The sequence below is a fragment of the Arachis ipaensis genome, chromosome B2, assembly GCF_059453495.1.
Source record: "Arachis ipaensis isolate K30076 ecotype BB chromosome B2, ASM5945349v1, whole genome shotgun sequence".
Lineage (NCBI taxonomy): Eukaryota > Viridiplantae > Streptophyta > Magnoliopsida > Fabales > Fabaceae > Arachis > Arachis ipaensis.
In genome coordinates this window covers 39621256-39643558 of record NC_142437.1, presented here as the reverse complement: position 1 = coordinate 39643558, position 22303 = coordinate 39621256, and the positions used below count along the sequence as shown (strand labels likewise).

General features: G+C 38.6%; 1 protein-coding gene across 1 annotated transcript in view; it reads right to left on the bottom strand.

Moving 5' to 3' along the window:
- Positions 1-41: 41 nt before the first annotated feature.
- Positions 42-22303, bottom strand: part of LOC107627163 (uncharacterized) — an 80350-nt gene continuing 58088 nt past the window's right edge. Inside the window, exons 3-5 of the mRNA XM_088505817.1 lie at positions 539-630; positions 304-424; positions 42-62 (exon numbers count right to left, since the gene is read on the bottom strand). Of these exons, the coding sequence (XP_088361943.1) occupies positions 42-62; positions 304-424; positions 539-630 (234 nt within the window). The remainder of the gene's footprint in view (positions 63-303; positions 425-538; positions 631-22303) is intronic.

Below are 22303 nucleotides of genomic sequence, written 5' to 3'. Positions count from 1 at the left end.
TTTTTTTTCCAGATCCAACAATGCCAATGGGTTGGGATGCACTAACTCCATGTGAAATAGAACTGTTAACAAATATAGCACCAATTTAAATAAGTAAACAATGATAGCAACAACAACAAAAAACACAACAGAAACTACATGTACAAAAATACCTTTTTCGAAAAGCGGCCACCTCTGGGATGTCAAGATTAAATCCAAGCTTTAATGCAAACATAACATTCTGAAGTCCAACTCTACCTATATATATATACAAGTGAACGTGGATAACTGACACACCTGAAATAAAATTTACATGATACAAACCTCTAGAACCTTAACTTTGGCAAGCTGTAAAACCACAACTGGCTGTTCAGCATACCCAGAAGACAGAAATTGATTAAGTTCATCAACATATTCACCAAATAAGGCACACCGAATCCTGTGACTGAAAACAACCAACAAAATCACCTACACTATTAGAAACTTGACTATACAAACACACCGAAAACAAAAAAAGAATCTCAATAAGAGGAAGAGGTAAAAATTAAAGAACGCTAACTCATTTTTAGCAAGTTCCATCACAACCATCTTCATCTTCTTTCCATCTTTATCATATTTTTTCTCTTCCAACACAGAGACCAACAGACCCACCTGGTATACGAAATCGTGATCGCACACTTTTCACACAACTCTGTGCAGCTGATCAGCAAGTGCACTGGGTCGTCCAAGTAATACCTTACGTGAGTAAGGATCGATCTCACGGAGATTGTCGGCTTGAAGCAAGCTATGGTCATCTTATAAATCTCAGTCAGGCGGATTCAAATGGTTATGGAGTTTTGATAATTAAAAGATAAATAAACGTAAAATAAAGATAGAGGTACTTATGTAATTCATTGGTAGGGGTTTCAAATAAGCGTATGAAGATGCTTTGTTCCTTCTGAACCTCTGCTTTCCTATTGCCTTCATCCAATCATTCATACTCCTTTTCCATGGCAAGCTGTATGTTGGGGGATCACCGTTGTCAATGACTACCGTCTGTCCTCTCAGTGAAAATGGTCCAAATGCGCTGTCACCGCACGGCTAATCATCTGTCAATTCTCACTCATCTTGGAATAGGATCCATTGATCTTTTTGTGTCTGTCACTACGCCCAACACTCGTGAGTTTGAAGCTCGTCATAGTCATCCCATCCCAGATCCTACTCGGAATATCACAAACAAGGTTTAGACTTTCCGGATCTCAAGAATGCTGCCAATTGATTCTAGCTTATACCACGAAGACTCTGATCTCATGGAATGGAGGGCTCTGTTGTCAGGAGAGGTAACCATGCGTCGTGAACTAGGAGGCTAAGAGATATACACTCAAGCTATTGCAAATAGAACGGAAGTGGTTGTCAGGCACGCGTTCATAGGTGAGAATGGTGATGAGTGTCACGGATCATCACATTCATCAGGTTGAAGTGCGAGTGTATATCTTGGAATAAAAATAAGCTTGAATTGAATAGAAAAACAATAGTACTTTGCATTAATTCATGAGGAACAGTAGAGCTCCACACCTTAATCTATGGGGTGAAGAAACTCCACCGTTGAAAATATATAAGTGATAATGGTGTTTATTGGCTTCGGCCCCAGAGGGGGAACCAGAATGACCAAGACGAAAATACAATAGTAAGAGGTCCTATTTATAATGAACTAGTAGCCTAGGGTTTACAGAAATGAGTAAATGAGGTAGAAATCCACTTCCGGGCCCACTTGGTGTGTGCTTGGGCTGAGCATTGAAGCTTTCACATGTAGAGACTTTTCTTGGAGTTAAACGCCAGATTTTGTGCCAGTTTGGGCGTTTAACTCCAGCTTTTATGCTAGTTCTGGCGTTTAACGCCATAATAGGGTAGAAAGTTGGCATTTAAACGCCAGTTTGCATTATCAAAACTCAGAAAAAGTATAGACTATTATATATTTCTGGAAAGCCCAGGATGTCCACTTTCCAACGCAATTGAGAGCGTGCAAATTGGGCTTCTGTAGCTCCAGAAAATCCACTTTGAGTGCAGGGAGGTCAGAATCCAACAGCATCTGCAGTCCTTTTTCAGCCTCTGAATCAGATTTTTGCTCAGGTCCCTCAATTTCAGCCAGAAAATACCTGAAATCATAGAAAAATACACAAACTCATAGTAAAGTCCAGAAATGTGATTTTTGAATAAAAACTAATAAAAATATAATAAAAATTAACTGAAACATACTAAAAACTACCTAAAAACAATGCCAAAAAGCGTATAAATTATCCGCTCATCACAACACCAAATTTAAATTGTTGCTTCTCCCCAAGAAACTAAAAACAAAATAGGATAAAAGAAGAGAATATACAATAAATTCCGAAAGCATCTATGAAGATCGGTCTTAATTAGATGAGCGGGGCTATTAGCTTTTTCTTGCTTCCGAACAGTTTTGACATCTCACTTTATCCTTTGAGGTTCAGAATGATTGGCATCTATAGGAACTCAGAATTCAGATAGTGTTATTGATTCTCCTAGTTCAGTATGTTGATTCTTGAACACAACTACTTTATGAGTCTTGGCCGTGGCCCTAAGCACTTTGTTTTCCAATATTACCACCGGATACATAAATGCCACAGACACATAATTGGGTGAACCTTTTCAGATTATGACTCAGCTTTGCAAGAGTCCCCAATTAGAGGTGTCCAGAGCTCTTAAGCACACTCTTTTTTCTTTGAACCATGACTTTAACCGCTCAGTCTCAAGCTTTTCACTTGACACCTTCACGCCACAAGCACATGGTTAGGGACAGCTTGGTTTAGCCGCTTAGGCCAGGATGTTATTCCTTTAGGCCCTCCTATCCATTAATTCTCAAAGCCTTGGGTCCTTTTTACCCTTGCCTTTTGGTTTAAAGGGTTATTGGCTTTTTCTGCTTGCTTTTTTCTTTTTCTTTTTCTTTTTTTTATTCACTGCTTTTTCTTGCTTCAAGAATCAATTTTATGATTTTTCAGATCCTCAATAACATTTCTCATTTTTCATTATTCTTTCAAGACCAACAATTTTAACATTCATAACCAACAATATAATAAATATGCACTGTTCAAGCATACATTCAGAAAACAAAAAGTATTGCCACCACATCAAAATAATTAAACTATTTTAAAATTTGAAATTCATGTACTTCTTGTTCTTTTTCAATTAAGACATTTTTCATTTAAGAAAGGTGAAGGCTTCATAGGACATTCATAGCTTTAAGGCATAGACACTTAGACACTAGTGATCATGTAATAAGATACAAACATAAATAAAACAGGAAGCATAATTTTTGAAAAACAGAAAAATAAGAACAAAAAAATTAAAGAACGGATCCACCTTAGTTATGGCGGCTTGTTCTTCCTCTTGAAGATCTTATGGAGTGCTTGAGCTCCTCAATGTCTCTTCCTTGCCTTTGTTGCTCCTCCCTCATGGCTCTTTGGTCTTCTCTAATTTCATGGAGGAGAATGGAATGCTCTTGGTGCTCCACCCTTAGTTGTCCCATATTGGAACTTAATTCTCCTAGGGAGGTGTTACTTTGCTCCCAATAGTTTTATGAAGGAAAGTGCATCCCTTGAGGCATCTCATGGATTTCATGATGAGGAATTTCCTCATGCTCTTGTTGAAGTCCATGAGTGGGCTCTCTTGTTTGCTCCATCCTTTTCTTAGTGATGGGTTTGTCCTCATCAATGAGGGTGTCTTCCTCTATGTCAATTCCAGCTGAATTGCAGAGGTGACAAATGAGATGAGGGAAGGCTAACCTTGCCAAAGTAGAGGACTTGTCTGCCACCTTGTAGAGTTCTAGGGATATAACCTCATGAACTTCTACTTCCTCCCCAATCATGATGCTATGGATCATGATAGCCTGGTCTATAGTAACTTCAGACCGGTTGCTAGTAGGAATAATTGAGCGTTGGATGAACTCCAACTATCCCCTAGCCACTGGCTTGAGGTTAAGCCTTTTTAGTTGAACTGGCTTTCCTCTTGAATCTCTTTTCCATTGAGCGCCTTCCACACAAATGTCCATAAGGACTTGGTCCAACCTTTGATCAAAGTTGACCCTTCTAGTGTAGGGGTGTGCATCTCCTTGCATCATTGGCAAGTTGAATGCCAACCTTACATTTTCCGGATTGAAATCTAAGTATTTCTCCCGGACCATTGAAAGCCAATTCTTTGGGTCCGATTTCACACTTTGATCATGGTTTTTGGTGATCCATGCATTGGCATAGAACTCTTGAACCATTAAGATCCCAACCTGTTGAATGGAATTGGTGAGAATTTCTCAACCTCTTCTTCGAATCTCATGTCGGATCTCCGGATATTCACTCTTTTTGAGCTTAAAGGGGACCTCGGGGATCACCTTCTTCTTGGCCACAACTTCATAGGAGTGGTCTTGATGCACCTTTGAGATGAATCTCTCCATCTTCTATGAGTCAGAGGTGGAGGCAATTGCCTTCCCTTTCCTCTTTCTAGAGGTTTTTCCAGCCTTAGGTGCCATTAGTGGTTATGGAAAACAAAAAGCTTTAGCTTTTCCCACACCAAACTTAGAATGGTTGCTCATCTTCGAGCAAAAGAAGAAAGAAAAAAGTAGAAGAAGAATAAATGGGGAAGATGGAGGGTTGGTGTAGGTTCGGCCAAGTTGGAGAGAAGTGTGTATGTTGTGTGAAAATGAAGGTGGTGAAGAGGGGTATTTATAGGGTAAGAGAGAGGGTTTTCGACCATGTGTGGGTGGGTTTGGAACGGAAGTGGTTTGAATTTGAATGGTGAGGTAGGTGGGGTTTTAAGATGGATGGATGTGGGTTGGTGAAGAGATTATAGAGAAGAGGGTAAGATTTGATAGGTGAGGGGTTTTTGGGAAAGAGGTATTGAGGTGATTGGTCAATGGTAGGTGGAGAAGAGTGTTATGGAAAGGTGTGAAGAGGAGAGAAGAAGAGAGAGAGAGTTGAGGTAGGTGGGGATCCTGTGGGGTCCACAGATCCTGAGGTGTCAAGGGTTTCTCATCCCTGCACCATGTTGGCATGTAAACGCCCCTTTGAGTGCCAATCCTGGCATTAAACGCCAAGTTGCTGCCCATTTCTGGCATTTAACACCAGCTTTTCTTCCCTTTCTGGCGTTAAACGCCAACTAGTTGCCCTTTTCTGGCGTTAAACACCAGTCTGGTGCCCTTTTCTGGCGTTAAACGCCTAGAATGGGGCCAGACTGGGCGTTTAACGCCCATTCTGCTACCCTTACTGGCGTTTAAACGCCAGTAAGCTCCTCCTCCAGGGTGTGCTGTTTTTAATGCTATTTTTTTGAATTTGCTTTGATTTTTGTAGTTGTTTTTGTGACTCCATATGATCATCAACCTAAAGAAAACATAAAATAACAATGGAAAATAAATAATTATAATTAAATAACATTGGGTTACCTCCCAACAAGCGCTTCTTTAATGTCAATAGCTTGACAGTGAGCTCTCATGGAGCTTCACAGATATTCAGAGCATGGTTGGGGCCTCCCAACACCAAACTTATAAGTTGAATGTGGGGGCTCTTGTTGACTCTGTATTGAGAAAAGATCTTCATGCTTCTTCTCCATGTGTGCAGAAGGAGATCCTTAAGCCTTAAACACAAGGTAGTCCTCATTCACTTGAAGGACCAACTCTCCTCTGTCAACATCAATCACAACTTTTGCTGTGGCTAGGAAGGGTCTGCCAAGGATGATGGATTCATCCCTACTCTTTCCAGTGTCTAGGATAATGAAGTCAGCAGGGATGTACAGGCCTTTAACCTTCACCAAAACATCCTCTACAAGTCCATAAGCCTGTTTTCTTGAATTGTCTGCCATCTCTAATGAGATTCTTGCAGCTTGCACCTTAAGGGTCCCTAGTTTCTCCATTACAGAGAGTGGCATGAGGTTTATACTTGACCCTAGGTCACACAGAGCCTTCTCAAAGGTCATGGTGCCTATGGTACAAGGTATTGAGAACTTTCCGGGATCCGGTTTCTTCGGAGGTAATGTCTACCTAGTCAAGTCATTCAGTTCTTTGGTGAGCAAGGGGGGTTCATCCTCCCAAGTCTCATTACCAAATAACTTGGCATTTAGCTTCATGATTTCTCCAAGGTATTTAGCAACTTGCTCTTCAGTAATATCTTTATCCTTTTTAGAGGAAGAATACTCATCAGAGCTCATGAATGGCAGAAGCAGATTCAATGGAATCTCTATGGTCTCTATATGAGACTCAGATTCTCATGGTTCCTCAAAGGGGAACTTCTTTTCATTCAGAGGACATCCCATGAGGTTCTTCTCACTGGGAATCACGTCCTTTTCACTCTCTCTAGGTTCGTCCATGTTGGTATTGGTTATGGCTTTGCACTCTCTCTTGAGATTTTCTTCTGTGTTGCTTGGGAGAGTGCTAGGAGGAGTTTCAGTAATTCACTTACTCAGCTGACCCACTTGTGCCTCCAAATTTCTAATGGAGGACCTTGTTTCTGATGTGTGGAAAGCAATCCAACACAAAACTCACCGGCAAGTGTACTGGGTCGCATCAAGTAATAATAACTCACGTGAGTGAGGTCGATCCCACAGGGATTGAAGGATTGAGCAATTTTAGTTTAGTGGTTGATTTAGTCAAGCAAACAGGAGTTGATTTGAGTGATTTTTATCCAACAGAAGCTAAATTGCATGAAATTTAAAGGGAGAGGGATAATTGACAAGAATCTAAAGTGCAGAAGAATTAAAAGAGCTGAATCTTAAAGTACAAGTAATATAAATTGCAGAAACTTAAAATGCAAGAAATGTAAATAACTGAAACTTAAAATGCAAAAAATATAAATAGCTTGAATAATAAAAGGATTTGGGGACTGAGAGTACAGAAATTTAACAATCACAAGTGAATTGCAACAAGCAGAAGAGTAGAAGATGAGTTGAATTGAAGTAGATCTCAAATAGAAAAGTAAATTAGCTTGAAGAAGCATTCAGTAGATGAACTAAAATGAAAATGCAGATCTCAGGGGTCAAGAGACTAGAAATCCAAGTCTAGATCTTACTGCCTTCCTTGATCCAACTCAAAGAACAATTGCAAACAAATTAAAGATCAAGACAGTAAAGAAACTTGAATTCAAATCACCAAATCTTGAATTATGCAGAGAAAGAAACAAAGAGATCTCAAGGTGAGATTGAGACAGAATTTTCTCAATTCTCAACACCCAAGACTCAAGACTAAGAGTAAAGAATGCAGAAACAAGAACAAGAAAGAAGAGAGATCAATTCTCCTTCCAAATTCTCCGAGATTCAAAACTCTCAAAATTACAACTCAAAATTCTAAAAGAAGAAAAAAGGTCTTTCCCTAAATCAAACTAGCTTCTATTTATACACTTCCTTCTAATGATCATTAAGCCTTGAATTTGGGCCCTTGGCCTTGATGGAATTAGGTTGAAGATAGCCTCTATTGATTGCTCTTGGTCTTGAGAAGAAATCCGTTTGCACTATGGACTTTGGAATCATCTACGTTTGAGTCAACGTTTGAGGTAAACGTTGACTCAAACGTTTGCGTGTAATGGCATCATGTAGAACGGCTGCTTGTTGTCACTCACGTTTGAGTTCACGTTTGAGGTCAAACGTGAGCTCAAACGTGATCCTTCCCAAGGCAAATTTTCAGCCAGCGTTTGACCTCACGTTTGAGGCAAACGTTGGCACAAACGTGGCTCCTCTAGGGTGGTTCTTAAGCCAACGTTTGACCTCACGTTTGAGGCAAACGTTGGCGCAAACGTTGAGTCCTCCAGGGTATTCCTTTAAGCCAACGTTTGACCTCATGTTTGAGGCAAACGTTGGCGCAAACGTTGAGCTCCTCTAGGGTGGCTGTGCTCTTATCCACGTTTGAGTTCACGTTTGAGGCAAACGTGAACTCAAACATGATCTTCTCAATGCTGCCTTTATTTCCATTCCTGCCATCCCCTTTCTTCAACCTTCCTCCAAGCCTTTTGGTCACCTATCATCAATCAACAAATGCATCAAAGCCTTGCTAAAGTCATGAGAATTCTAATCATTCTTAATATACACACAATTCTAGCATAATTCTCATGAAAATGCATCAATTTACTCATGGTTGATTGAATCCAATTGCACATGAATTTCTACCCAAATGGCTTACTTGTAACTCAAGAAAGTGTATAAAACTTATTAAAAACAAAGAAAAAAGACTAGTAAAACTAGGCTAAGATGACTTGTCATCACAACACGAAACTTAAACCTTGCTTGTCCCCAAGCAAGCATCAAACATAAGGGAGAATGACATGAAACAGAGAAGTGTGCATATCCTTATTGAGCATATAGTTGAATTTAGTTCATGGGGTATTTATGCAGACAATGGTGGTTCATTTATTGCTTGCTGTTACATAAGAGGTGTTTCCTCAAAGGTTTACTAAGTTTGCTGCTATAAGGCTTTACTTTTGCTTGTTCCCTTGCTAACTTTTCCTTCTTTGTTTTGCTCAGAGAGCTTATTGTTTTTTAAAGGCTTGGTGGAAAATGTTGCAGCAGCCTTTGGCTTAATTTTGCTCAACATTCCTTTATCACAGACACATGGCTCACCCTTTTCTTCCTAGGATCATTGATGCCCAGCATCTCTTTGGATAACTAAATGTTTTGTGGCTAGGTTGCTCTTTATTGTGGACTTTCAGTTGGCAATCCCAAATCAGTTGATCTAATTGGCCAAGTTTTGAAATACTCCTCAGAACTTACTTGTCCAAGCATATCCTAGTACAAAAACACCACAGGCATGTGTCCTAGGGTCCAAGCTATTGGTGTCTAGCCTTATTGTTTGTTTCTTTGCCAATTCTTGGCTTTTCTTTTTCTTTTTCTTTTTGTTTTGATTCATTCTCAAGGGGCTTTCATTAATTGAAAGATTATAGCAGCAAACTAGGTCATGCTTCAAGGAACATGTCATTATGCAGCATTTATTTTATGAGCTAACAATTGTATCAAACAAATACCACCACTAACTTTCATCCTAACTTCTGCAACATTGAACAATCACTTTTCTAAATCAAACATTTTTTTTATTCAGGCAGCTGGGGAACAAAACAAAATATTCAAACTAATGAAGGATGACAAGATTATGCAGATAGAATTCTTTAGCAAATACTTTCACTTGCAACTAAATGAACACTTTAGCCAGATATAAAAGAATTTCCAAATTAAAATACTTCAAAGCAACCAGGATTAAATGTCAATACAACCTGTGGAGATTGTCTCTCAGCTTTTCCTTCTGACATCATTATTTCTCTTTATTGCACTTCCTTTGGACAATTATGCAAATTCCCTTCACTTGAATATTTTCCTGCAAAATCCTCAAAAGTTGCTTATTTCTCAAGCCCTTAGGCAACTGGTTAGTATGCATGACTTATTTGTGGGCTTTTGAACTTACTTTGGTGTGTGAACACCAAACTTAGTCCCTTGCTAAAGTTTCTGATGCATCAAGTTAACCATATGTGAAATCCTTTTGTCTTTGCTGAAGGTCACAAAACTAAGAAAACTAGAAAACAGACAATGGCTAAGTAGTTTCTCTGATTGCTTGGAGCTAGCAACTATTTATGCATAAGATGAAAATGTGTTTTCAAATGAGACTTTTGGTGGAACACCAAACTTAGCATTCTTCATTCTCCCTTAAATTATTTTAGTGTGCAACACCAAACTTAGCTCCTTGCAATACAGATAAACCACTCAACCTTTTTATTAAATTAGCTATGAAAAGAAAATTACCTCAGGTTGGGTTGCCTCCCAACAAGTGCTTCTTTATTGTCACTAGCTTGACATCTTGTTCTTTGATCATGGAGGCTGAAAAGCATAGTGCCTTAGCTTTTCTCTTCTTACTGTGAACTTCCTTCAGGTTTTCTCTTTGATGATTTCTAGGTGTTCAAGTGAAAGGATCCGGTTCACAGTATAGTACTCAGATAATTGTGGAGACACCTTCATTGGTTGGGTGTTCAACATCACTTTATCCCCTGGTGAGAATCCTTCAGTGGGGATTTTCTTGTTTCTCCACCCTTTTGGCCTCTTCTTCTTTTCTTCTTTCTCAGGAGATAATTCATGCCTTGGTGGTTCTTTATCTGGAGGTTTTGGATCTAGTTCCTCCTTGATTTCTTTGGTCTGTTGCACCATCTCTACTTCTTTCAAGCATGGATTTAGAAGTCTTGGAGTTAACTCATTGAATGCCTCCTTCAAGCTTTGATCTCTGGTCTTATCCTTCATACATTCTTCTTGAGTGGGCTGAAGCAGGGTTTTAAAAACATGGAATGCTAGGTGCTCATCATGCACTCTCAGCAACAATTCCCCTTTTTCAACGTCTATCAATGCTCTGCCCGTAGCCAGGAAAGGCCTCCCCAGAATGATGGGAGTGTTATGGTCTTTCTCCATATCCAGGATGACAAAATCAGTTGGGAGAAGGAATTTTCCCACTTTCACCAGCACATTCTCTACAACTCTAAGTGCTTGCTGAATGGACTTGTCAGCCATTTGAAGAAGTATTCGTGTGGATTTCAGCTCGAAAATCTGGAGTTTCCTCATTAGAGATAAAGGCATCAAGTTTATGCTTGCACCAAGATCACAGAATGACTTCTCAATTGTTATGTTTCCTATGGTGCAAGGTATATAAAAACTCCCAGGATCATCTTTCTTCTCTGGCAACTCTCTTTGGAGAATAGCACTACATTCCATTGTCATCTCAATAATTTGTCCTTCTTTTAGGGACTTTTTCTTTGTCAGCACTTCCTTCATAAACTTGGCATACAATGGCATCTGTTCAAGTTCTTCTAAGAAAGGAATATTGATGCTGAGTGTCTTGAATATGTCCAGGAACTTTGAGTATTGCTTATCCTCATTTTCTTTTTTGAACCTCTGAGGGTATGGGAGTTTGGGGACATATGGCTTCACCCCTTCCTTCTTCTCTTGTAGTTGTGGCTCGAAGATGTTCTTGTCTCCCTTTGAAATTTGTGCCTTCTTGGTTTTCTGATCCTCTTCACTTCTCCCCTCTATCTCTCCTTATGGAACTTCTCTGTTGTGTTCTTTCTGATTGATGACTTCCTTCTCCCCAGTCTCCTCACTTCCAACTATGATTGCCTTGCACTCCTCCCACTTTGTAGCTTTTCCTTTGTCCCTTGGGTGGTCTCGAGTGGCACTAGGGGATGCATTTGATTGCTTCTCACTCATCTCTGCAATTCATTTAGCCATTTGCTCTATATGCCTCTCAAGATTTCTGATTGAAGCTTCTTGGTTTTTGCTTGTTATGGCTTGATCTTTTCTTGCTGCTTCTTGATCTTGTCTGGCCATCTCTTGAGTTTTGATGAGTTTCTCCATTAATATCTCTAAACTAAAGATTCTTTGAGAGTCTGGATTTGGTTGTGGTTGTGTGAGATGAGATGGTTGTTGCTGAAGGTTGTTTGAATTATCTACGGGAATATTTTGTGGGTGGAATGTGGATGTGGAAGAGTTATTTTGGTGGTTTTGTGAGTTGTTATGGGGTTGGTGGTATGTGTTTTGTGGGATTTTGAATTGGTTAGTATTATTGGATGAATGGCTTTGGTTGTTTGTGTTGCTGAGGCTGCCAGAGTTGAAGTCCCTTTGTCCTTGATTCTGATGCTCACCCCACCTTAAATTAGAATGAGTCCTCCAGGGTGTCTTGTGTGCATCACCATGGAAGTTGTGTTGGAATGAACTTGAGGTGTTGTTCATGTATTGCACCTGCTCAGGGCTTTGTTGCTCATAATTGAATGTCCCAAAACTTTCTTCAGATTGATTCCACCTATGTGTGGTTTGAGATTGGCTTTGTGTGTTTACTGCAGCACTTTGCAGTCCATCAATTTTCTTGGCCATATTCTCTATTTGTTGTTGAAGTTGTTGGTGCATCTGTTTGTTTTGTGCCAAGATAGTGTCAACACCTTCAAATTCCAATACTCCTTTCCTTTCAGCTGATTGGCATTGTCTTTGATGAGCATAGAAATATTGATTATTTGCCACTGTGCCTATAAGGTTTTGGGCTTCTTCAGCTGTCTTCATAAGTTGCAATGAACCTCCTGCTGAATAATCTAAAGCTTCTTGAGCTCTCAGTGTCAATCCTTCATAGAAGTTTTGGAGTCTATCCCATTCACTAAATATTTTTGGTTGCACTTCCTAATTAAAGCTTTGTATCTCTCCCAGGTATCATACAGTGACTCTCCATCCAATTGAATGAATGTTTGCACTTCTGTTTTCAGCTTGATGATCCTTTGGGGAGGATAGAACTTGGCTAGGAACTTGTTCACTAGATCCTCCCAATTGTTGATGATTTCTCTTGGAAATGCCTCCAACCATTGGGTAGCTTTGTCTCTCAGGGAAAATGGAAATAACAGCAGCTTGTAAGTGTCGGGATGCACACCATTTGTCTTGACAGTTTCACAAATCCTCAAGAAAATAGACAAATGTTGGTTGGGATCTTCAGAGGGCTACCTCCATAAGCAGAATTGTTCTGCACCAAAGTGATTAGTTGAGGCTTCAACTCAAAGTAATTTGCATGAACATTTGGGGTAAGGATGCTGCTTCCATAATGTCTGGGATTGGGGATAGTGTAAGAAGCCAACACCCTTCTTGCAGGTTGAGCATTGTTGCTCACTCCATCTTCACGCACCTCAGCCTCCATGACTTGCAAAAATCATAAACAAACCAAATAAAACCTGGACATTCTTATGCTGGAATGTGGTTAGAGGGTTAGGTGATACAATGTGTCAAACAGTTAATGTGCTTAGTAAGAAATAAAGAAAAACAAAGAAAAAAGTGCTTAATCTAGACCACCACCTTACTTAATCATTGTCAATCTAATCAATCCCCGGCAACAGTGCCAAAAACTTGATGTATGGAAAGCAATCCAACACAAAACTCATTGGCAAGTCTACCGGGTCGCATCAAGTAATAATAACTCACGTGAGTGAGGTCGATCCCACAGGGATTGAAGGATTGAGCAATTTTAGTTTAGTGGTTGATTTAGTCAAGAAAACAGGAGTTGATTTGAGTGATTTGTATCCAACAGAAGCTAAATTGCATGAAATTTAAAGGGAGAGGGATAATTGACAAGAATCTAAAGTGCAGAAGAATTAAAAGAGCTGAATCTTAAAGTGCAAGTAATATAAATTGCAGAAACTTAAATTGCAAGAAATATAAATAACTGAAACTTAAAATGCAAGAAATGTAAATGGCTTGAATAATAAAAGGATTTGGGGACTGGGAGTACAGAAATTTAACAATCACAAGTGAATTGCAACAAGCAGAAGAGTAGAAGATGAGTTGAATTGAAGTAGATCTCAAATAGAAAACTAAATTAGCTTGAAGAGGCATTCAGCAGATGAACTAAAATGAAAATGCAGATCTCAGGGGTCAAGAGACTAGAAATCCAAGTCTAGATCTCACTGCCTTCCTTGATCCAACTCAAAGAACAATTGCCTTCCTTGATCCAACTCAAAGAATAATTGCAAACAAATTAAAGATCAAGACAGTAAAGAAACTTGAATTCAAATCACCAAATCTTGAATTATGCAGAGAAAAAAACAAAGAGATCTCAAGGTGAGATTGAGACAGAATTTCCTCAATTCTCAACACCCAAGACTCAAGACTAAGAGTAAAGAATGCAGAAACAAGAACAAGAAAGAAGAGAGATCAATTCTCCTTCCAAATTCTCCGAGATCCAAAACTCTCAAAATTACAACTCAAGATTCTAAAAGAAGAAAAAAGGTCTTTCCCTAAATCAAACTAGCTTCTATTTATACACTTCCTTCTAATGATCATTAAGCCTTGAATTTGGGCCCTTGGCCTTGATGGAATTGGGTTGAAGATAGCCTCTGTTGATTGCTCTTGGTCTTGAGAAGAAATCCGTTTGCACTATGGACTTTAGAATCATCTACGTTTGAGTCAACATTTGAGGCAAACGTTGACTCAAACGTTTGCGTGTAATAGCATCATGTAGAACGGCTGCTTGCTGTCACTCACGTTTGAGTTCACGTTTGAGGTCAAACGTGAGCTCAAGCGTGATCCTTCCCAAGGAAAATTTTCAGCCAGCGTTTGACCTCACGTTTGAGGCAAACGTTGGTGCAAACGTGGCTCCTCTAGGGTGGTTCTTAAGCCAACGTTTGACCTCACGTTTGAGGCAAACGTTGGTGCAAACGTTGAGTCCTCCAGGGTATTCCTTTAAGCCAACGTTTGACCTCACGTTTGAGGCAAACGTTGGCGCAAACGTTGAGCTCCTCTAGGGTGGCTGTGCTATTATCCACGTTTGAGTTCACGTTTGAGGCAAACGTGAACTCAAACGTGATTTTCTCAATGCTGCCTTTATTTCCATTCCTGCCATCCCCTTTCTTCAACCTTCCTCCAAACCTTTTGGTCACCTATCATCAATCAACAAATGCATCAAAGCCTTGCTAAAGTCATGAGAATTCTAATCATTCTTAATATACACACAATTCTAGCATAATTCTCATGAAAATGCATCAATTTACTCATGGTTGATTTAATCCAATTGCACATGAATTTCTACCCAAATGGCTTACTTGTAACTCAAGAAAGTGTATAAAACTTATTAAAAACAAAGGAAAAAGACTAGTAAAACTAGGCTAAGATGACTTGTCATCACAACACGAAACTTAAACCTTGCTTGTCCCCAAGCAAGCATCAAACATAAGAGAGAATGACATGAAACAGAGAAGTGTGCATATCCTTATTGAGCATATAGTTGAATTTAGTTCATGGGGTTTTTATGCAGACAATGGTGGTTCATTTATTGCTTGCTGTTACATAAGAGGTGTTTCCTCAAAGGTTTACTAAGTTTGCTGCTATAAGGCTTTACTTTTGCTTGTTCCCTTGCTAACTTTTCCTTCTTTGTTTTGCTCAGAGAGCTTATTATTTTTTAAAGGCTTGGTGGCAAATGTTGCAGCAGCCTTTGGCTTAATTTTGCTCAACATTCCTTCACCACAGACACATGGCTCACCCTTTTCTTCCTAGGATCATTGATGCCCAGCATCTCTTTGGATAACTAAATATTTTGTGGCTAGGTTGCTCTTTATTGTGGACTTTCAGTTGGCAATCCCAAATCAGTTGATCTAAGTGGCCAAGTTTTGAAATACTCCTCAGAACTTACTTGTCCAAGCATATCCTAGTACAAAAACACCACAGGCATGTGTCCTAGGGTCCAGGCTATTGGTGTCTAGCCTTATTGTTTGTTTCTTTGTCAATTCTTGGCTTTTCTTTTTCTTTTTCTTTTTGTTTTGATTCATTCTCAAGGGGCTTTCATTAATTGAAAGATTATAGCAGCAAACTAGCTCATGCTTCAAGGAACATGTCATTATGCAGCATTTATTTTATGAGCTAACAATTGGATCAAACAAATACCACCACTAACTTTCATCCTAACTTCTGCAACATTGAACAATCACTTTTCTAATGAAGGATGACAAGATTATGCAGATAGCATTCTTTAGCAAATTCTTCCACTTGCAACCAAATGAACACTTTAGCCAGATATAAAGGAATTTCCAAATTAAAAAACTTCAAAGCAACCAGGATTAAATGTCAATACAACCTGTGGAGATTGTCTCTCAGCTTTTCCTTCTATCATCATTATTTCTCTTTATTGCACTTCCTTTGGACAATGATGCAAATTCCCTTCACTTGAATATTTTCCTGCAAAATTCTCAAAAGTTGCTTGTTTCTCAAGCCCTTAGGCAACTGGTTAGTATGTGATGAGCGGATATTTTATACGCTTTTTGGGGTTAATTTCATATAGTTTTGAGTATGTTTTAGTTAGTTTTTAGTCTATTTTCATTAGTTTTTAGGAAAAATTCATATTTCTGGACTTTACTATGAGTTGTGTGTTTTTCTGTAATTTTAGGTATTTTTCTGACTGAAATTGAAGGAGCTGAGCAAAAATCTGATTCAGGCTGAAAAAGGACTGCTGATGCTATTGGATTCTGACCTCCCTGCACTCAAAGTAGATTTTCTGGAGCTACAGAACTTGAAATGGCATGCTTCCAATTGCGTTGGAAAGTAGACATCCAGGGCTTTCCAGCAATATATAATAGTCCATACTTTGCACAAGGATAGATGACGAATGCCAGTTCTCTGCCCAATTCTGGCGTCCAGCGCTAGAAAAGGATCAAAAGCTGGAGTTGAACGCCCAAACTGGCACAAAAACTGGCGTTCAACTCCACAAATGGCCTCTGCACGTGGATTACTTAAATCTCAGCCCAGCACACACCAAGTGGGTGATGACAAGTCATCTTAGCTTAGTTTCACTAGTCTTTTTCTTTTGTTTTCACTTGAATTGTGCACCTTCTTGAGCTACAAGCAAGTCAATTAGGTAGATTTTCATGCTTCCTTTGATTTAATCAACCATGTATGAATTCATGCTATTTCATGAGGTTTTATACTACAATTATCACATATTATGAAAGAATGAATATCTCATGATTTTGAGCATAGCTTTGATGTGTTTGGTTGATTAATGATAGGTGAAGAAAGATTGGAGAAAGGTTGAAGCAAGAAGGAATAGCTAGGAGTAAAGAGAGGACAATGGAATAAGTGAAATTGAACCAGGAAGCAAAAAGCTAGACCTAAAGTTAGCCTCAAACTTTTGCACAAACTTTTGGGTGAAAAGTTAGCCCCAACGTTAGCCCCTAACTTTTGGGCTAACGTTGGAACTTGAAAATCAACCCCTGGGCACCAAAAGTTTGAGCCAACGTTAGCCCCTAACTTTTGGACTAATGTTGGCACATGAAAATTACCCCTGGGCACCAAAAGTTTGCGCCAACGTTAGCCCCTAACTTGGTGGCTAACGTTGGCATAAGAAAAACCTCCCTGGCCACCAAAAGTTTGCGCCAACGTTAGCCCCTAACTTTTGGGCTAACGTTGGCACATGAAAAATACAAGGGGAGGAGCAAAAGTTTGCGCCAACGTTAGCCTCTAACTTTTGGGCTAACGTTGGCGCCATAAGTACACATTAGGAGGCCAACGTTGGAGCAAAAGTTAGACCCCTAACTTTTGTCCCAACGTGGATAGCAGCAAGTGATGGTGGCTGATATGAAAAGTTGGAGCAAAAGTTAGCCCCTAACTTTTGCTCAAACTTTTACTCCAACTTTTGCAAAACTCCAACCCGGTTCATTTGGTTCACTTTGGTTCTTCTCCAAACTCCAAGAGCAATCAACCAAGGCCTCTTTCAACCCAATTCCACCAAGAGCAAAGGCCTAACTCAAGGCTTGAAGATCATTTGAAGAAAGTGTATAAATAGGATAGAATTCAAGTTCTTCGGAGAGCTTTCCCTTTGAATTTTCATAATAGTTTTCAGAGAGCTTTGGATATTGAGTGATCTTTAATTTCTTAAGTCTTGGGGAAGGAGAATTCACTTCTCTTCCTCTTAGTTTTATTGCTTTCAATTTCAATTACAATTGTCTTGGATCTTGGGTTGGAGAATTGAAGAAATTCTGTTTCAATCTCATCCTTGGATCTCTCTGCTTTATTTACTGCTTGATTGAATTTAATTTCTGTTAATTGCTCTTCATCTACTTTCCTTGCAATTTACAATTCCCTTGCAATTGTTCTTGTTGGATCTAGGAAGGCATTGAGATCTAGACTCGGTTTTCTAGTCTCTGGGTCCTGAGATCTGAACTTTCAATTTCTAATTCTCTGTTTACTGTTTTCATGTTCATTTACTTTTCTGCTTCAAGATCCGATTTAACCCAAACCCTCTTCTACTTCTCTGCTTGATGCAAATTTACTTTTCCTTGTTTAATTTCTGCAAATCCAAGTCCTAATCCCCTTTACAATTCAAGTCATTTACATTTCTTGCACTTTAAGATTCCGTAATTTACATTTCTTGCATTCTAAGTTTCTGCCATTTAATTTCTTGTTCTTTAAGATTCAGCAATTTATTTCCTGTTCTCTTTAATTCCATGCAATTTAATTTCTGCAAATCACAAAACACTCAACCAAATCTTGATTCGCTTGACTAAATTAACCACTAAGCTAAAATTGCTCAATCCTTCAATCCCTGTGGGATCGACCTCACTCCCGTGAGTTTTTATTACTTGATGCGACCCGGTACACTTGCCGGTTAGATTTGTGTGTTTTGGGAGAAATTCATTTTTCCACCAAAATACTCATCAAGTTTTTGGCGCCGTTGCCGGGGATTGATTAGATTGACAATGATTAAGTGAGGTGGTAATCTAGATCAAGCACTTTTTCTTTAATTTTTGACTGACACACTAACTGTTTGAATTTTTGCCTGAGCTAATTGAAACCTCACTTTAGCAATAGAGTGAAGTTTTCTTGGTTTATCTTGCTGAATATGATTCTCATAGCTTGATAAATAAACGAGAGAAGTGATTTTCGTTCATTAATCTCTCAAGTTTACCAACTGTTTGACACATGGTGTCAACTAATCCTCTGACTACATTCTGGCATGAGAATATCCAATTTTCATTGGGATTGTTTGTGATTGTGCAGGTCATGGAGGAAAGGAATCCTACAGCAAGAGGAGAAAAACTGAGGCATTATGATTTCCAGCCTCCATAATCAAAGAGCAAGATGTCAAGCTAGTGACAATAAAAGAGCGCTTGTTGGGAGGCAACCCAACCTGAGGTAGTTTTCTTTTCATAGCTATTTTAATAAAAAGGTTAATTAGTTTTATCTATATTGCAAGAAGCTAAGTTTGGTGTTGCACACCAAAACAATATAAGGGAGAATGAAGGATTCTAAGTTTGGTGTTCCACCAAAATCTCATTTAAAACATATTCTCACCTTCTGCATAATGCTAGCTTCAAGCAGCTAGATAAACTAGTTAACTATTTTGCTATTCTTTAGTTTTCAGTTTTGTCACTTTTGAAAAAGAAAAAGAGTTTTACACATGGTTAATTCAATGCATGAGAACCATTGGCAAGGTACTAAGTTTGGTGTTCCCACACCAAAGTAAGTTCAAAAGACCATAAATAAATCATGTAAGCTAACCATTTCTTCTTTCAAGTGCTTGGGGAACAAGCAACTTTCAATATCATTGCAGAGCATCATACAAGCCTTTGGGAGGTTTAAGCATCATCAACAAAAAAATGAAAGAGGAATGTGTGGATCAGTGATGATGATGATGAGGAGTGAAGCAAGCGAACTCCAAAAGGTTGTATTGTTAAGTGATTATCTTACATCAAACACTGCTATGATTGAGAATGGTTTAGTTTCCCTGATTATCTATCTGCATAGCATAGTTTTTCTGTAATTCAATAAGCAATATGCTTGATCATTCACAACATTTTTCTCTTCAAAACTTGTTTGCACTCAATGTTCAAAAATGCATCACATGAAAGTTCTTTGAAAAGAAGGATTGAGGAATTAAACAATTTTGAGGCAAGAAAAAGATTAGGAGAAGTGGCGGTTCTAGTTGTATGAATATGTATTGAGGTTGCATGCTTGTGAAAACTTGCATGGGAGCTCATAGGCAGGACATGAAGTTCAAAGAAGTATTGTGGATATTCTCAAAAATCTATTGATCCAAAAAGCAGCAAACAAAACAAAAGAAAATAAAGAAAATACAAAAGCAAAAAGAACATGGCCCAAGGCTCTGAGCATCAATTACTAGGCAGAAAAGAAAGAAGAAACAATGACTCAAAGAGTTGTTAGCCTAGTAAATGCTTGTGGTTGAGTTGTGTCAAGGAAAGAGGCTTGAGCAAGTAAATCCTTAGGGGTGCTTTAACACCTAATACCTTAAAACCAACTGGTTTAGGAGTATTGATTGAAAGCTTATCTAAAGAGCCGCTTTGAGACATGACACTTAGAGTCAAGGCCAAAGCAAAGAAACTATAAGCTGCTTCAAGGTGACTACATATAAAGAGATCTCCATGATACCATTTGGATGAAAATCCTAAGACCTAAGACCCCCAATATGTGAGGACTAGTGAGCACTGAAGCCCTTGCAAGAGCATATGATTTAGAGTTCACCCCATTGACACTTGATCACTTCACTCACAGGACCTGACAAGTTGTTCTTCAATCCGTCTTAAGTGAAAGAACCTATGAGCATAATTCATTTCTTGCTTGGGGACAAGCAAGCTTTAAGTTTGGTGTTGTGATGACAAGTCATCTTAGCCTAGTTTCACTAGTCTTTTTCTTTTGTTTTCACTTGAATTGTGCACCTTCTTGAGCTACAAGCAAGTCAATTAGGTAGATTTTCATGCTTCCTTTGATTTAATCAACCATGTATGAATTCATGCTATTTCATGAGGTTTTATACTATAATTGTCACATATTATGAAAGAATGAATATCTCATGATTTTGAGCATAGCTTTGATGTGTTTGGTTGATTAATGATAGGTGAAGAAAGCTTGGAGAAAGGTTGAAGCAAGAAGGAATAGCTAGGAGTAAAGAGAGGACAATGGAATAAGTGAAATTGAACCAGGAAGCAAAAAGCTGGACCTAAAGTTAGTCTCAAACTTTTGCACAAACTTTTGGGTGAAAAGTTAGCCCCAACGTTAGCCCCTAACTTTTGGGCTAACGTTAGAACTTGAAAATCAACCCCTGGGCACCAAAAGTTTGCGCCAACGTTAGCCCCTAACTTTTGGGCTAACGTTGGCACATGAAAATCACCCCTGGGCACCAAAAGTTTGCGCCAACGTTAGCCCCTAACTTGGTGGCTAACGTTGGCATAAGAAAAACCTCCCTGGCCACCAAAAGTTTGCGCTAACGTTAGCCCCTAACTTTTGGGCTAACGTTGGCACATGAAAAATACAAGGGGAGGAGCAAAAGTTTGCGCCAACGTTAGCCTCTAACTTTTGGGCTAACATTGGCGCCATAAGTACACATTAGGAGGCCAACGTTGGAGCAAAAGTTAGACCCCTAACTTTTGTCCCAACGTGGATAGCAGCAAGTTATGGTGGCTGATATGAAAAGTTGGAGCAAAAGTTAGCCCCTAACTTTTGCTCAAACTTTTACTCCAACTTTTGCAAAACTCCAACCCGGTTCATTTGGTTCACTTTGGTTCTTCTCCAAACTCCAAGAGCAATCAACCAAGGCCTCTTTCAACCCAATTCCACCAAGAGCAAAGGCCCAACTCAAGGCTTGAAGATCATTTGAAGAAAGTGTATAAATAGGATAGAATTCAAGTTCTTCGGAGAGCTTTCCCTTTGAATTTTCATAATAGTTTTCGGAGAGCTTTGGATATTGAGTGATCTTTAATTTCTTAAGTTCTTAAGTCTTTAATTTTCATAATCTTTCATAAGAGTGTGATTCACAATTCGTGCACCAAGTTTTTGGCGCCGTTGCCGGGGATTGTTCGTGTTTGAACAACTGACGGATTATTTTGATGCTTAGATTAGGAAAATTTTTCTTTTTGGTTTAGAGTCTCTTATTATTGTTCTTGGTTAAAAATATCCTTCTTTAAAACAAGTGTTACATTTACTGTCCAATTGGCTAGAGCGTTAGTCTAAGCCCGGGGCAGTTTGGTACACTCTTTTTAAAATCTTTTTCAAAAATAATATTTTCTCTATTAAATCTTGTGCCAAACTTTAAGTTTGGTGTTTTCCTGTTAATTTCCCTTGATTTTCGAAAATTTTGGTTTGGTTTTCTAAAAATTTTAAGTTTGGTGTTCCTTCTTCATGTTCTTGTGTTCTTGTGAGTCTTCAAGGTGTTCTTGAGTTTTCCTTGTGTCTTGATCTTAAAATTTTTAAGTTTGGTGTTCCTTGGTGTTTTCTCTCCAAATTTTTCGAAAACAAGGAGCATTAGATCTAAAAATTTTAAATCTTGTGCTATTTTATTGTTTTTCTCTCTCCTCACTAAATTCAAAAATATCTTTTCTCTCTAATTTTAAAACAAATTTTCAAAAATTAATTTTTTTAAGAAAAAAAAATTCAGATTTTTTTTTAAATTTAAATTTTTTTCCAAATCATATCTTTTTCAAAACTTCCTTACCACTTTCTCTTCCCTCATTTTTTCGAAAATCTTCACCTATTCTTATTTATTTTATTAATTTATTTTATTTTCGAAATAAATAAATAAATAAATAAAATATTTTCTCTATTTTACATCATCTCCCTTTATCCGTCATGGACCTAAGCGGAAATGAACAGTCCAGGAGGACTCTGGGGTCATATTCTAACCCCTCTACTGCTTCATATGGGAGTAGTATCTGCATACCCTCCATTGGAGTCAGTAGCTTTGAGTTGAATCCTCAGCCCATTATCATGGTGCAGCAAAGTTGCCAGTATTTCGGTCTTCCACAGGAAGAACCTACAGAATTTTTGGCACAGTTTCTACAGATTGCTGACACAGTACATG